The 15,872-nt window shown below is 32.3% G+C and overlaps 1 protein-coding gene across 1 annotated transcript in view; it reads right to left on the bottom strand.

Annotated features, from left to right (window-relative positions):
- LOC114331012 (choline O-acetyltransferase) overlaps positions 1-9,815 on the bottom strand; it is a 74,717-nt gene extending 64,902 nt beyond the window's left edge. Inside the window, exon 1 of the mRNA XM_050645913.1 lies at positions 9,789-9,815. Coding sequence (XP_050501870.1) covers positions 9,789-9,815 — 27 coding nt within the window. The remainder of the gene's footprint in view (positions 1-9,788) is intronic.
- Positions 9,816-15,872: the final 6,057 nt, after the last annotated feature.

Below are 15,872 nucleotides of genomic sequence, written 5' to 3' on the forward strand. Positions count from 1 at the left end.
AAAAAATATTCTTAGCAAAAATATAGCCTATAAAAACCGAAAAAATGGTGTATGGTTGAGGTCTGTAGACCCAGTAGAAGCAGAATTGTAGCTAATGAAAAGTAGCTTCTTCTTCATCAAATACCAAATCGAATATTTCAATGTGAAATAACACAAAAACGGTGCACTTTTCAGGGAAAATTCATTTCAACTTTTTTAAAGTGTTGAAAAAAGGTTTATTTTTGTTTTTTTTTTAAAAACTTGTAACATTAAAAGTAAGTGAGTTACGCTTAAAATATTGTTTGTCCCTTTTATTTTTTGGTAAAAAAATCGCGAAAATCACCCCCAAATTAGCATCACAAATAAATTTTATCATTACCACTTCACAAGTTACTTTGCGTATGTATTATTTATACGATTTGTAAGTTTCATCGGTTCAAAGTGCTTATTTTTGAAAAAGCTGTAGTTAAAATGGCTTAAACGGGTAACTAATCACGAGTTTAAGCAAATTTTGAACAGCCATAGCATAACCAATTTTTGTCTAACAAAAAAACAAAAAAGAAAAAATATTCAGAAAAGCAAAACGTACATTTTATTACTCTTTAAGATTTTTGGTATTACTAATGATTTTTAAGTTAATTCCATGAACAATTCCATTTTTTTTTTCAAAATTAAAAAAAAATGTTTTATTTTAAACCCAATTTTTTTCAAAAATGAGCACTTTGAGCCAATGAAACTTATAGATATAATAAATATTACATAAGTAAAGTAGCTTGTAAAGCAGTAACGATTAATTTTATTTGGGAAGCTAATTAGAGGGTGATTTTCGCGATTTTTGTACCAAAAAATAAAAGGGACCAACAATATTTTGAACGTAACTCACTTATTTTAATGTTAGAGGTTTTTTTAAAAAACAAAAATAAACCTTTTTTTAAACACTTTAAAAAAGTTATACTGAATTTTCCCCGAAAAGTGCTCTGTTTTTTGATTATTCGATTTGGAATTTGACGAAGAAGAACCTACATTTCATTAGCTACAACTCTGCTTCTACTGGTTCTGCAGACCTCACGCGTACACCATTTTTTTCATTTTTTGTATAAGCTATATTTTCACTAAGAATATTTTTTTAGCTAGAATACTTACTTTTTGGGAAACACCGTCCAAAAACATGATTTTTTTGTTAAAAATGAACAAATTCACTCGCAAAATAACTCGAAAAGTATTGACTTAGTGAGTGAAAAAACTCCATAGAACAAAAGTTGCTTAGAATTAGTAATTTTATCCAATTCCGGGCCTAATTTGAACGTATATTTTTTCCCTCTCGAGAAAATTTGTTCACCCCGTATTTCCCAATTTTTGTAAAATGAAGGGGATGTAGAATTGTAAACTTTTTCTTATATAATAATAGACAATTTCAACTACCTATTCCCAAATTTTCATCGTTTATTTTTTTGGAGGTTTTCGTAAAATTTTGTGTTCCTTGATCGTGCTCATATAGCAAGAAAGTGAATAAAGGTTACAATTAATACTAAATTGAATATTAATAAGTACTATCGTCTGTTTTTAAATCAGGAGGAGGAATTCAAATTTACCGCGCCGTTATGGTCCAAGAGCTGTGAGACATTTTTGAGTAGGTATTTTAGGCAACCTGAAAATTTTTCAGTTGACTCTTCCATGATAGCCTAATACAAAAATGCCGGTCTGGCTGGAGGGTAGCGGTTATTTTCCCCAAAAATCCCCCCCAAAATTAAACAAAAGGGTAAAAATTGTTATTACAAAAAATATCATTGAAGTGACTTTAAAATAAATTTAAATATTCAAATATAAAGAAAATAAAGAGGCCAGGCGATTTGAGGGCGATTTTAACTCTGCAAGATACTTGCATGGGCGCCCCAGGATTATTTTCAGGGGATGCATCTGAACTTCAGAAGATTTCATCTGAATCTGTACATACTATTAACGAGTATAAAATATACAACTATACATGGATAGCTATGTACAATGTACATTCCTTCCGGACAGGGAGGTGCAATTGTTATTTTGACAGGGTAATTTTTAATATTAAAAATAAATATTCTAAAAAAGACAGGTTTTTTTGGTGAAATTTTCCAACTGCCTGGTGATCAAACAAATTACGCGTGCATATAGATAAAAAGCGCTATAGGTAAGCGGCAGTGTGAGAAAGAGCGTATACCGATAGCTGTTTGCGTCCTCTGTTGTTGTAGCTGAGCGATTCCGTCCGCTCGAGAAAAATCGCGTGACCTGGCGATATCCATGTTGTTGTTCCTCGAAACGTTAGAGTAATTATTATATATTATAGTTTTTTAAGTAACTTTTTCTTAATTAATGAAAAATAATACGTACTATACAATACATTTTGCAAATATGATAGAAAAAAACAAATTTATTATAAATATATAGGTAGAAAAGTATAAAACTATAAACTAAACTAATTCTGTGTCCGAATGTTGTACTTCTTATTCAAACTCCTCATCTGAGCTTAAATATTCATTCTCTTCTTCTTCGTCAGACTCCCCTCGAGACTTAGATTCCTCTTCTACATGATCTGTACATAGTTGTAATATGTATTTAGAAGTAATTAAAAATTAATTAGTGATTAATTAGTTGAGTTGCTACGTATTCTCCGTCCTTTTATACGGAGTCGAAACTTGGACCATCACGGGCGCATCTGAAGAAAGACTTGCCGTTGTTGAGATGTGGAGTTATCGAATACTGTTAAATATATCATGAAGACACGTAACAAACACGGAAACATTAAGAAAGATAAAAAAGGCAAAAGAAATACTCAACACTGTGAAGGAAAGGAACATGAGCTACTTTGGGCATATACTAAGAAATAAAAAACGTGATGTGATTGGTTATATAAGAAAAAGTATTAAGCATTGGTTATATAAGTAAGAATACGTAGCAACTCAATCAATTAATCACTAATTAATTTTTCATTAATTCTAAATACATATTACAACTATTTACAGATCAAGTAGAATGGTAGAAGAATCTGAGTTTGGAGAGGAGTCTGACGAAGAAGAAGATAATGTATATTTATTTTAGCTCATTTTTCTTTCCTTCATAGTGTTAAGTATTTCTTTTGCCTTTATCATCTTTCTTAATGTTTCCGTGTTTGTTAAGTGTTATGTCCATGATATCTTTTACATTATTCGATAACACCACATCTCAACAATGGCAAGTCTTTCTTCAGATGCGCCCGTGATTGTCCAGACTTCGACTCCGTATAAAAGGACAGACAATACGTAGCAACTCAATTAATGAATCACTAATTAATTTTTAATTAATTCTAAATACATGGATACAGCTATCTGTATACGCTCTTTCTCACACTGCTGCTTACCTATAGCGCTTTTCATTTATATGCACGCATAATTTGTTTGATCAAATGCCAATTGGAAAATTTCACCAAAAAAACCGGTCTATTTTAGAATATCTATTTTTAAAATTAAAAAATACCCTGTCAAAATAACAATTGCACCTCCCTGTTCGGAAGGAATGTACATATCTATGCATGTATAGTTGTATATTTTATACTCGTTAATAGTATGTACATATTCAAATGAAATCTTTTGAAGTTCAGATGCACTCCCTGAAAATAATCCTGGGGCGCCAATGCAAGTATCTTGCAAAGTTAAAATCGCCCTCAAATTGCCTGGCCTGTTTATTTTCTTTATATTTGAATATTTAAATTTACTTTCAAGACATATCAGTGATATATTTTGTAATAACAATGTTTACCCTTTTTTTAAATTTGGGGGGATTTTTGGGGAAAATAACCGCTACCCTCCAGCCAGACTGGCATTTTTGTATTAGGCTATCATAGAAGAGTCACCTAAAAAATTTTCAGGTTGCCTAAAATACCTACTCAAAAATGTCTCAGAGCTCTTATACTATTATGCTTGTTTGCCAATTATGTCCAACCTTGTCATTGGTCCAACCGCAGGCAAGCTTACTTCAATGTTATGAAATTTTGACACTATTGGAATTTCACACGTTAATTAAGTTATATCGGTGACTTTTGTGTTTTCTGCGTTATTCCTCTAAATTTTAGATTTTTAGTCAGCTTTTATATAAAAAACAGTTGTTTTTAGAACTATGTAACTAAATAATAGAATAATTGATGGATTCGACCGTTACTTGATGGAAGTTCATTTTATCTAACAATAAAACACTGAAAACGTTTGTTTTCTATACTTCCACAAAATTTATTATAACTAAGTGACTACAGCTGTTTCGGCGGAGTGCCTTTCTCAAGTGATATAGTTTACAATGTGTTTGCATTTTTTAGGTCTTCAACTGAAGAGGTTGAGGAGTGGGGAGCTGTTTGTCTCGAGTTGGTCATTCAGAATTATATCTGTATTTTTCAGTTTATTAATTTCCATAGATTCTAAAAAAGATAGCTTAAGGCCTTTATTTTGAATATGTAGAATTTGAAACTCTTCATTGAAAGAATGATTATGATCTAGAAGGTGAAGTGCGTATGTAGAAGTGTCTATTTTTCTATTGTTGAATGCCCTTTTGTGTTCTGCTATCCGTTTGTCAAAAGTTATCACTTGAGAAAGGCACTCCGCCGAAACAGCTGTAGTCACTTAGTTATAATAAATTTTGTGGAAGTATAGAAAACAAACGTTTTCAGTGTTTTATTGTTAAATAATAGAATATTTATAGACCAGGGCGCATCTGTAAAAACATTAGTACATTTGGACGTTGAGAGGTGACTCAAATTTTTTTGCAGATATTGCTTGAAAATAAATCAGATAATAATATTTGACTTATCCTCCCTCTCAAATAGGTCCGGAACATTGTTTAAATAATCAAAATGTCAAAAAATTAAGCAAAAATTCGATTTTTTTCTTCGTTTTTTTTTATTATAACTTTAAAAGTATTCATTTCCGAGAAAAGTTGTACTGACATAAAAGTTGCGTATATAAATTTCCTACAATATAGAATTGGTTAAAAATTTAAAAAATAGTCAACCTTGTTGCAAAATAGCAATAATTACGAGAAAATCATACAAAAACAAGTATTCGCATTTTACGTTTTTACACCATTTATGCTACACTTAGGACCTTCATATTTCACCCAGAAAAACTATATGATACAGTAAAATAATACTGTAAATTTCATTAAGATCGGTTAAATAGATTTTGCAAAACAAATTTCGCAATCCAGCTTTCGTAAAGAAAATTCATTTTTTCAAAATGTTACAGGACTGAAAATAAAGCAGATAGCAAGTTAATTTTTTTTTTGCTTATTGAAGTGTACTGTACCTTTTATTTTCAATTTTTCAAAATTGAAATCGATTAACACCACGGCGTCAGGAATTTTTTTAAATAAACATTAATTATTGGTGCTACGCGCAGGACAGCGGATAGTTTACTCTGATTGGGCATTCCAATGACCTTTGATAAGCATTGATAAATTTTAATTTTTATTACATTTCGATATAAATAAATAAATTTGTTTATTGCAAAATAAAAACACATACTCTATCCTTTGAAATAACATTTTTATTAGCAAAAACTTTCTTAGTTCATATATTTTAACTTAGAGAATAAAAGTTTATTATTTTTAAACATATGCAATTGTTTAAACAATATTTCACAAACAATAATAAAATTAGTTTAATTTTTGTGGAATTAAAATATTAAAATACAACAAAATATAGAGTAAGAAAATAATATATTAGATAAAGATTGGAAGAAATTTTGGTGGAAATCAACTTGTGTGAATCGAACACCGCTGTCCTGCGCGTAGCACCAAAAATTAATGTTTATTAAAAACATTTCTTGACGCCGTGGTAATTAATCGATTTTAATTTTGCAAATTGCAAATGAAAGGTACAGTACACTTCTATAAGCAAAAAAATTTCAACTTGCTATCTGCTTTGTTTTCGGTCCTGTAACATTTTGAAAAAATGAATTTTTTTTGCGAAAGCTGGATTGCGAAAATTATTTTGCAAAATCTATTAAACCGATCTTAATGAAATTTACAGTATTGTTTTACCGTATCATAAAGTTTTTCTGGGTAAAATATTAAGGTCCTAAGTGTAGCATAAATGGTTAAAAAATGTAAAATGCTAATACTTGATTTTGTATGTTTTTTTCGCAATTATTGCTATTTTGCAAGTAGAGTGACTATTTTTTAAATTTCTAACTGATTCTATATTGTAGGAAATTTAATTATGCAACTTTTATGTTAGTATAACTTTTCTTGGAAATGAATACCTTTAAAGTTATAATCAAAAAACGAAGAAAACAATCGAATTTTTCCTTCATTTTTTGACATTTTGATTATTTAAACAATGTTCCGGACCTTTTTGAGAGGGAGGATAACTCAAATATTATTATTTGATTTGTTTTCAAGCAATTTCTGCAAAAAAATTTGAGTCACCTCTCAACGTCCATCTCAAAACAGATGAGTCCTGGACTATTATGGATTACCGTCGAAGGTTGATATGATCAACCAAAAAAGAAGATGTATTTGGTGATTTTTGTGAAATATTTTCACGTACTTAAAAGAAAAATTATTGTCAGAATTTCTTAGGCAGTGTATTTTTTACCTTGATAGAAAACATTTATCACGATGTATCGAAAAAATAGTTATTTCACAAATGTTCACTGTACTTAAATATTTACTAACTACTAAATATTTGTGTAATAACATTCTGCTCATAGTTACGTTTTTCAGACATAATCCGGTAAATAGTTTTTTTGTGTTACTAAATAAAAGCAACCTATTAGGATTTGATTTCTATTCCTACAATGTTTATGACTGATCGATAAACACTTATTCATAAAATTCAGCTTTTGTAATGTAAAAAGATTTTGACGAGGTATGCCATCACAAATCATTTAGAATTCGTTTAGGTAATTTTATGCAAATAGTTTATATTATTATATAATTTTACATTTCTTCAAGATATTAACACACCGCCTTAAAATGGGTCATTATTGATGTCTCGAATTTCAAAAAACCTGTTTCCGATTTGAGTGATTTTTTAACTATTCTTTAATATCGTGGTAACAATTTTGTTGCTAGACAGGTAAATTGTCAGTGTATACCGGGTGTACAAATCAAAATGTGAATTTTCTCAAAGTTGACGTTACTCTGTGGAATATTCTAGCGTTTATAAAATACTGAAATTAAATCCCAAATATCGCCTCCTGTTTTCTTAACGTTCTGTTTTTTGATTCATTCGCTTATGTCGGATAATAAAAAAGTTAGGTAGGTACTGTAACATCTAACCTTGTTTTTCATCAATACAGGGTGTTTTTAAAAAATAAGTATGGCAAACTTTAAAGAGGTATGAAAAAATAATGACAGTTTGCTTTATAAACGTATGTTGAAATGCTTCATTTCCGAAACAGGGGGTGTTGAAATTTTTCTTACAAACTGGACGATTTAGTTATTGCTCTAAAACCGGTTGAGATATGGAAATGACAAATTTGTTGGGTTTTCAGAAGTAGTTGTTGTACATTTTTTGACATTCAATTAAGAATTTTATAATATAAAATAAAAATAAAAATAACAAGCTGAAAATGGCATTATCATAACGAAAACTTTGTTTATTTACGTATGTTAATTCATAATATGGAAAATTGCTATTATGAAAAGTAGTTTAGAATTAATAATTATGTTTTAATGTGCAATTATATCATTCTAATTTAAATGTTATGAACTATAAAGGTAGTTTACTCTTGTTGATCGAAATTCATATTTTTTATATACCTCGTATAAAATTAATAAAATTTTATATATGATGGTTGCATCATAAATCTTAGAACATGAGGAGCTTTTTATGAAGAATAACTTTTCTTCGTCAAATTAAAAATAAAAGAGTTATAAATGAAAATGTTGTTGTTATCCATAATTTGAGAAAAATCTTCAAATATTTTTTTCCATTAGAAGGATGTAATTGCACATATCAGACCATAATTTTTTATACCAAACACTATTATTTCATATACTGTCGGTTCGCTAAACTCAGACACAACTGGCTAGTGATTTTAGTCAAAAATTTTGCCAATTTGACAAAAAAATATATTACTAATTAGTTAATAATTACTAAATAATTAGTAAGTTTGCCAATTTTGGCAAAATTCGCAAAAAACAGAAAAATTACCTACTAAAATCACTAGCCAGTTGTGTCGAGTTTAGCGAACCGACTATATTTTAATTTGATAGCAAATGGAACAGTCTATTTATCATAAAGGAGAGGTCGTATACTCGTATTCTTGTTCTCATGATCATTTTTCAGTGCGTCACAGTTTTTCGATTTCTCTCTAATGCATTAAGTTTGATGAGACGGAAAAAGCGGTAGCTCCGTGATTAAACACAAAAATAATGCAGCATTACAATGGTTATATACATAAAATGTCTATTCCTAACCTACCTTTGATTCGTTGATATTTAGAATGCGCGTTTTTTCTAGCCAATCAAATACACGTATTAAGAACATTTGACGAAAACTTAGTCCATTTTGGCCATTTTTTAGAAGTGTCAAAGAGTCAAGTGACGGTTATTATTCAGGTCAGTATTTTGTGTACCTGTCATTTTGAAATTTCGAATTCGACTTCCCTTGTGTTTCACAACGTTTTTGTGCATTATTTTGTGTTTTGGTTTAGAATTTAGTTCGTTAAAAGTTAGTTTTGTATTTTGGTTTAGAATTTAATTCGTTAGAAGTTAGTTTATATTCCAGGTCTTTATGCAAGAAAAATATTCATAGTAAGGAGACGTAACTCATGGCTGAAGAACCTTAGGAAATGGTTTGGATGTAATAACAATGAATTATTTAGAGCCGCGGTTTCAGAAATAAAGATCGCTCTGATGAGTATCAACTTTTGAAGCGGAGACAGCACCTAGAGAAGAAGATAAAAACACAGTTTATGGATAGTTTTGTGTCATTTTTTAATGTTTCCATATTTATAAATTTAATTAACAATATTGTTTACTTTTTAATTTTATTCCCCTTTATAAAAAATACCTACATGTTAACATATTGTGTAAAAATCAAATCTACTAAATTACTAATTAGTTTAATTCCACAAGCTTTTCACCTATGGCTAAGTACGATTCTGGCATCTGTCAGATTCGTCAATAATTACATGAAATAAGTCTCGACACACCCAATACAGTGTATGACGTCATAATTAATGACGCACTGAAAAATGATCATGAAAACAAGAATATAAACCTTTTTAAAGCAGTTAATAAATTATAGCTTTTAAAATATACTCAAATTGTATTTTTGAACATCTTATTTATTTTATATAATAATTAAATTCACTATCAAATATCATTGATGTTTTATTAATACTTAATTTAAAATTTAGTTTGACATTCACGAAGTGTCAAACTCAAATGTAAATATAATAACCTATGCTTTGCTTAACAAATCGAGATTAAAATACTAGCCTACTTTATAGCAACGATTTCAGCTGGACGTGTAGTGTGTCGGCAGAAAATAAAACGATTGTGACGTCACATTTTAAACTTTGAGGTCGATTATCTCGAAGACGGTTAGAAATATCGAAATGCCGTTTTCAGATTTGGATTAAGAAGAAAAACTACATAAGAATCCATCGATAAATCTGATCTGAGTATTGCAGGAGCGGCAACGTAATAACACACACTTTTGCGAATTTATAAACGAAATGTTTTCGTTGAAAATAAAAATGTATACCATTTTTATTCAGTTGCAATTCTAAGGCAAAACAATCTTATTTTTCACTTAGAATACGGAGCGCAGTCCACCACTCTGAATCGACGAACTTTACCTCACCTAAGAATTTTATGTTCACCATTGCCACACTTAAGGGTCATATTACCCGTATAAACGCCAATCGTGGATATAACATTCTTAATTGTATGTCAAAAAATGTACAATAACTACCTATTAAAACCCACCAAATTTTACTTCCATATCTCAACCGGTTATAGAGCAATAAATAGATCGTCAGTTTGTAAGAAAAATTTTAAAACCCCATAACCAAGCTGCCATTTCTTTTTTTATGCAGAATTGCCCTTTAAAGTTTGTCGCACACCCTGTATCGATAAAAAACAGGGCTAGTTGTTAAAGTAGCTAACTTTTTATTATCCAACATAGGCGATTGAATCAAAAACAGAATGTTAAAAAAAACCTGAGGCTATAGTTGGGTTTTAATTGGTTTTAATTTCAGTGTTTTATAAATGCTAGAATATTCCACAGTAAACTGTGAGAAAAAACATAGTTTGATTGGTACACCCGGTATACAGTAGCAATTTACCTGTCTCGCAACAATATTATACAGCGATATTTTTAAAGAATAAGGCTATAACATATTAAAAAAATCACTTAAATTATACAACAGGTTTAGGAAATTCGAGACACCAAAAATTATCCATTTTTAAGGTGATGCGTTAATTTCAGGGAGTAGTGCATTATCAAATATTTTTGTTACCTTTTTGCCTTTGTCGCCCCCACTAGAATCCGTTAACTTCTCATGATATCGATCGCCGAGAAAAATGGGGTGCGCCCTGCACCCTTGAACTCCGGTGAAACTCAACCTGGAGCCGAGAGGCAGGTGAACCGAGCAGGGCAACAGCATAAACAAATGGGCGATTCGATGGGTGATATCATGGGCGAGAAAGAAACACATTTCGGGCTCGGAAAATTGGAGAATTGCGCCGAAATTGGAGAAGCGGACAGCGGTACTTCTTGCCGTATCGACCCGAAGGTGAGACTGTTGGGAACGGGAGATGGACCTGGTGGACGTCGATGGGGGAAGTCAGGGTATGTTTTATACGATTGTTGGCATTTTTAATAACTGATGGATTCGACCGTTACTTGATGGAGGTCCATTTTATCTTACAATAAAATACTTTCTTAAAATAAAATATCTTACAATAAAATACTTTTGGGGGCATACAGGTTATACGACCCGTGTGCGCGCTAATGGAGAATATTAAATTCTTAATTGTAATTCTTATTCTGTAATTGTCAAAAAATGCGCAATAACTACCTCTTAAAGCCTACCAAATTTCATTTGCATATTTCAACCGGTTTTAGAGCAATAATAAATGGTCAGTTAGTAAGAAAAATTTTAGCATCCCCTCCCTCGGAAACGTAGCATTTGCAGACATATATGTTTATAAAGCACACTTTCTTTTCAAACAAAAAGAAAAACATGCAAATATGAAAAGAAAAACAAGACTTGCTGATCCCAAATTCAATGGGGGTTTTTCTAGCAACAAAAGGAACTTATGTAAAAATTTCGTAAGACTATTTCTTAATGAAAAAGAAAAAGAAAAGATATAAGAATATCAATAGCAGAGGATGAAAATATACTGATTAAACATCCAATAGGATTTTTTCAGATAAATAGAGGATGTTATGTACAAATATTGAAAATATCCTATGTACAAATACAAGACTTGTTAATCCCAAATTCAATAAGGGTCCCTCTAGCAGCAAAAGGAACTTATGTACCAATTTCGTAGGACTATTTATTAAAGAAAAGGAAATATATTATAAGGATATGGATAGCAGAGGATGAAAACATACTGATGAAATATCCAATAGGATTTTCTCGATTAAAAGAGCCTATGTGCAAATATTCAAGACTTTAGGACTTTCTTATCAAGCAAAAAACATGCCAATATGAAAAGAAAAACAAGATTTCTTCATCCCAAATTTAATGAGTGTCTTTCTAGCAGCAAAATGAACATATGTACCAATTTCGTAGAACTATTTCTTCAAGAAAAAGAAAAGGTATAAGAATATGAATAGCAGAGGATGAAAATATACTGATTAAAAATCTAATAGGATTTTTTCAGATAAACAGAGGAATTTCTATGTTAGACCAATAAATGACTGTTTTGGAGTGTAATTTCCAGGGGCAACTCCGAATTGCATGAAAATTTGGATTTAGGTTCTACTTACCCTCCACTTCAAAGTTGAACTTGTGCCGTTGGTTGCTTTTACTTGGGGGTGACATTTACCCCTTCTTGGGGGGTGAAAAACGCGTGTTTAAAATAAGGCCGGAAATGGATATATTGACTTATTTTAAGCACCTTTTGTTCTATAAAGTTTTTTACGTAAGTCAATACTTTTCGAGTTATTCGCGATTTAAAATGTTGATTTTTCGACAAAAAAACTACGTTTTCAGACAGTTTTTCCCAAATAACGCAAAAAGTAAATATTTTATCGAAAAAAATATTTTTAGCAAAAGTGTAGCATATAAAAAAAAACGAAAAAAATGGTGTACCAGATAAGTCCACAAATTGAGTAGAAGCAAAGTTGTAGCTCATGAAAAATACGTTCTTATTCGTCTAATTCCAAATCGAATAATTCAACGCGAAATCACCGAAAAAAGAAGCGTTTTTCGGGAAAACCTGATTAACATTTGTAAAGTATCGAAAAAAAGCTTATTATTTGTTTTTTACAAAAGTTTACAGCATCAAAAATAAACGAGTTACACTGAAAAAAAAAGTTGCCCCTTTTTTGGTAAAAAAAATCGTGAAAACCTCCCTATATTTAGCACACTAAATGAAATTAATCTTTTGGCTTTACCATCTATTTTAACTGTATGTGTATTGTTTATATGATCTTTAAGTTTGATTGGTTTGAAGTGCTTATTTTTGAAAATATTTGGTTTTATAGTAAAAAAAAAATTTCTAAAAATTTTTGAAAAATTTCATTTTTTTTCAAAATAACTTAAAAAGTATTAGTGATAAGAAAAATCTTAAAGAGTAAAAAAATGTAGGTTTTGCTATTATAAATATGCTAGTTTCATTTTGTTTCTCCGTAAGACAAAAATTGGTTAAGATATGGCTGTTCAAAATTTGCATACACTCGTGATTAGTGACCCATTCAAGCTTTCTCAATTATAACCATTTCAAAAATAAACACTTTAAACCGGTGAGACTGACAGATCATATAAAAAATAGATAGGTAAGTAAATTGTTTGTAAAGCAGTAGCGATTAATTTCCTTTGGGGAGCTAAACACGGCGAGATTTTCATGATTTTTTACAAAAAAAAAGAGGGCCAACTTTATTTTGAGCGTAACTCGCTTATTTTTAATGCTAAAACTTTTGTTAACAATCAAAACAAAGCTTTTTATAAACACTTTAAAAAAGTTTAAACGGGTTTTTCCCGAAAAGTGCTTAATTTTTCGGTGATTTCACCTTGAAATATTCGATTTGGAATTAGACGAATAAGAACGTATTTTTCATGAGCTACAACTTTGTTTTTATTTGATTGATCGACTTTACTGATACACCATTTTTTTTGGGTTTTTAATGTGCTACACTTTTGCTGAGGATATTTTTTTCGATAAAATATTTACTTTTTGAGTTATTTGCGAAAAACCGTCTGAATACGTAGTTTTTTTGTCGAAAAATCAACATTTTCAATGGCAAATAACTCGAAAAGTATTGACTTACGTAAAAAACTCTATAGAACAAAAGTTGCTTAAAATCAGTCAATTTATCCACTTCCGGTCTTATCTTGAACGTATGTTTTTTCACCCCCGAGAAGGGGTGACTGTCACCCCCCAAGTAAAAGCAACCAACGGCACAATTTCAACTTTGAAGTGTAGGGTAAGTAGAACCTAAATCCAAATTTTCATGCAATTCGGAGTTGTAACGGGTAGTTGTTTTAAGGACGACAGACTCAGTAAAACACAATTTAAAAATAAAGCAAATATATTAAAGGTAATTATATACAGTTTAAAACAAATAAAATAAAATATAATTCCATCTTCTGCAAAGGAAAAACAATATTAAACTTTATTATAGTTATCCGATCATAATAGCAACATCGAAATAATACGATAATCAATATATACAATAATAATCTCGCTACGTTAAAACAACGTAGCCTGGAGACGGCATTTCACTTCAATGCAGTCACTCGTTCCTCGCTACTACCGCCTACTGCGATAACGATTGTGGCAAGACTCCACGTCACTACGGTGGCGTCTACCTAGGCATAGTTCCGCCTCACAAACGGCGCATCTTTGCCAGGCCAGCTGAAGCTCGTTCAATACGCGAGGCATCAGCTGTTGAGCCATAGTAAGTTCAATACACGAACCATGACTGATTTTCTCATTCTCCTAGCTCGCCTTAAATATGCTCTCGATGCCCTCTCCTTCGGTTTCCCCCAGCGGTGCCGTGAAGAAGGAATGCGCAAACACGGACACTCCATCAGTCCCCTCCGGTAACAGCAGCTCATCGCCCGCCGAGGCATCACATCGTTACACCCCCTTCTCTTTGGAAAACAAAAAAAAATGTAGCATACATTTTTTTTTTGTGCCGTGTGTGCAACACGGCTTGGGCTCATCATCGGTGTGGTCTTGGTCGGTTCTTCCTTACTTCGTAAACTGGTCCTGGATGGCTGTCAAGAAGATGCTTCCCTCTGTAGATCTTGGTCGTGGTCCCCTCATATCCATTGGGACAGTGTACCAAGGCTTTTCTACAGAAATGGTCACATTCTTCCTGCTGGCTGCATCTGCGACGGTTTACCCTTAAGGCATGAAGAAGATGCTTCCCTCTGTAGATCTTGATCGTGGTCCCCTCATATCCATTGGGACAGTGTACCAAGGCTTTTCTACAGCAAATGGTCACATTCTTCCTGCTGGCTGCATCTGCGACGGTTTACCCTTAAGGCATGTACTTTCTGTCGATTTTCTTTCACAAACTGGTCTGGGATGATTGTCAAGAGGATGTTTCCTTCTGTAGATCTTGCTCGTGGTCCCCTCAAATCCATTGGGACAGCTTATCAAGGTTTTTCTACAGCAGATGGTCACATTTTTCTTGCTGGTTTCATCTTTGACGGTTCCATCAACAATGTCGTATTTTTCGGTGATTCGTAAATTGGTCTCGGATGACTGGCTAGAAGGTGCTTCCTTCTGTAGATCTTGGGCGTGATCCCCTCAACTCCATTGGGACAGTATGCCAAGGTTTTTTCTACAGCGAACGGTCGCAACTCTTCCTGCTCGTTGCATCGGCGACGTTTATTTTCGGTTCCTTCTCGGTTTCGGTTCCTTAAGAATCTGAAAACAAAGGAGCTTAATCATCTTTGAACGGGTTCTATTTATTTATCCACGACGTGGACCTGGTACTGAGTCTGTGTCTTTGTATGGTTCTAATTATTGCTCGGGTGCCAATTTGTAACGGGTAGTTACAAACTGCGTAGCTTTTATTTTGCTCGGGCGCCATTTTGTAACGGGTAGTTGTTTTAAGGACGACAGACTCAGTAAAACACAATTTAAAAATAAAGCAAATATATTAAAGGTAATTATATACAGTTTAAAACAAATAAAATAAAATATAATTCCATCTTCTGCAAAGGAAAAACAATATTAAACTTTATTATAGTTATCCGATCATAATAGCAACATCGAAATAATACGATAATCAATATATACAATAATAATCTCGCTACGTTAAAACAACGTAGCCTGGAGACGGCATTTCACTTCAATGCAGTCACTCGTTCCTCGCTACTACCGCCTACTGCGATAACGATTGTGGCAAGACTCCACGTCACTACGGTGGCGTCTACCTAGGCATAGTTCCGCCTCACAAACGGCGCATCTTTGCCAGGCCAGCTGAAGCTCGTTCAATACGCGAGGCATCAGCTGTTGAGCCATAGTAAGTTCAATACACGAACCATGACTGATTTTCTCATTCTCCTAGCTCGCCTTAAATATGCTCTCGATGCCCTCTCCTTCGGTTTCCCCCAGCGGTGCCGTGAAGAAGGAATGCGCAAACACGGACACTCCATCAGTCCCCTCCGGTAACAGCAGCTCATCGCCCGCCGAGGCATCACATCGTTACAGAGTTGCCCCTGAAAATTACACGGTATCGCCGAATTTCC

The sequence above is a fragment of the Diabrotica virgifera genome, chromosome 1, assembly GCF_917563875.1.
Source record: "Diabrotica virgifera virgifera chromosome 1, PGI_DIABVI_V3a".
NCBI classification, from domain to species: domain Eukaryota; kingdom Metazoa; phylum Arthropoda; class Insecta; order Coleoptera; family Chrysomelidae; genus Diabrotica; species Diabrotica virgifera.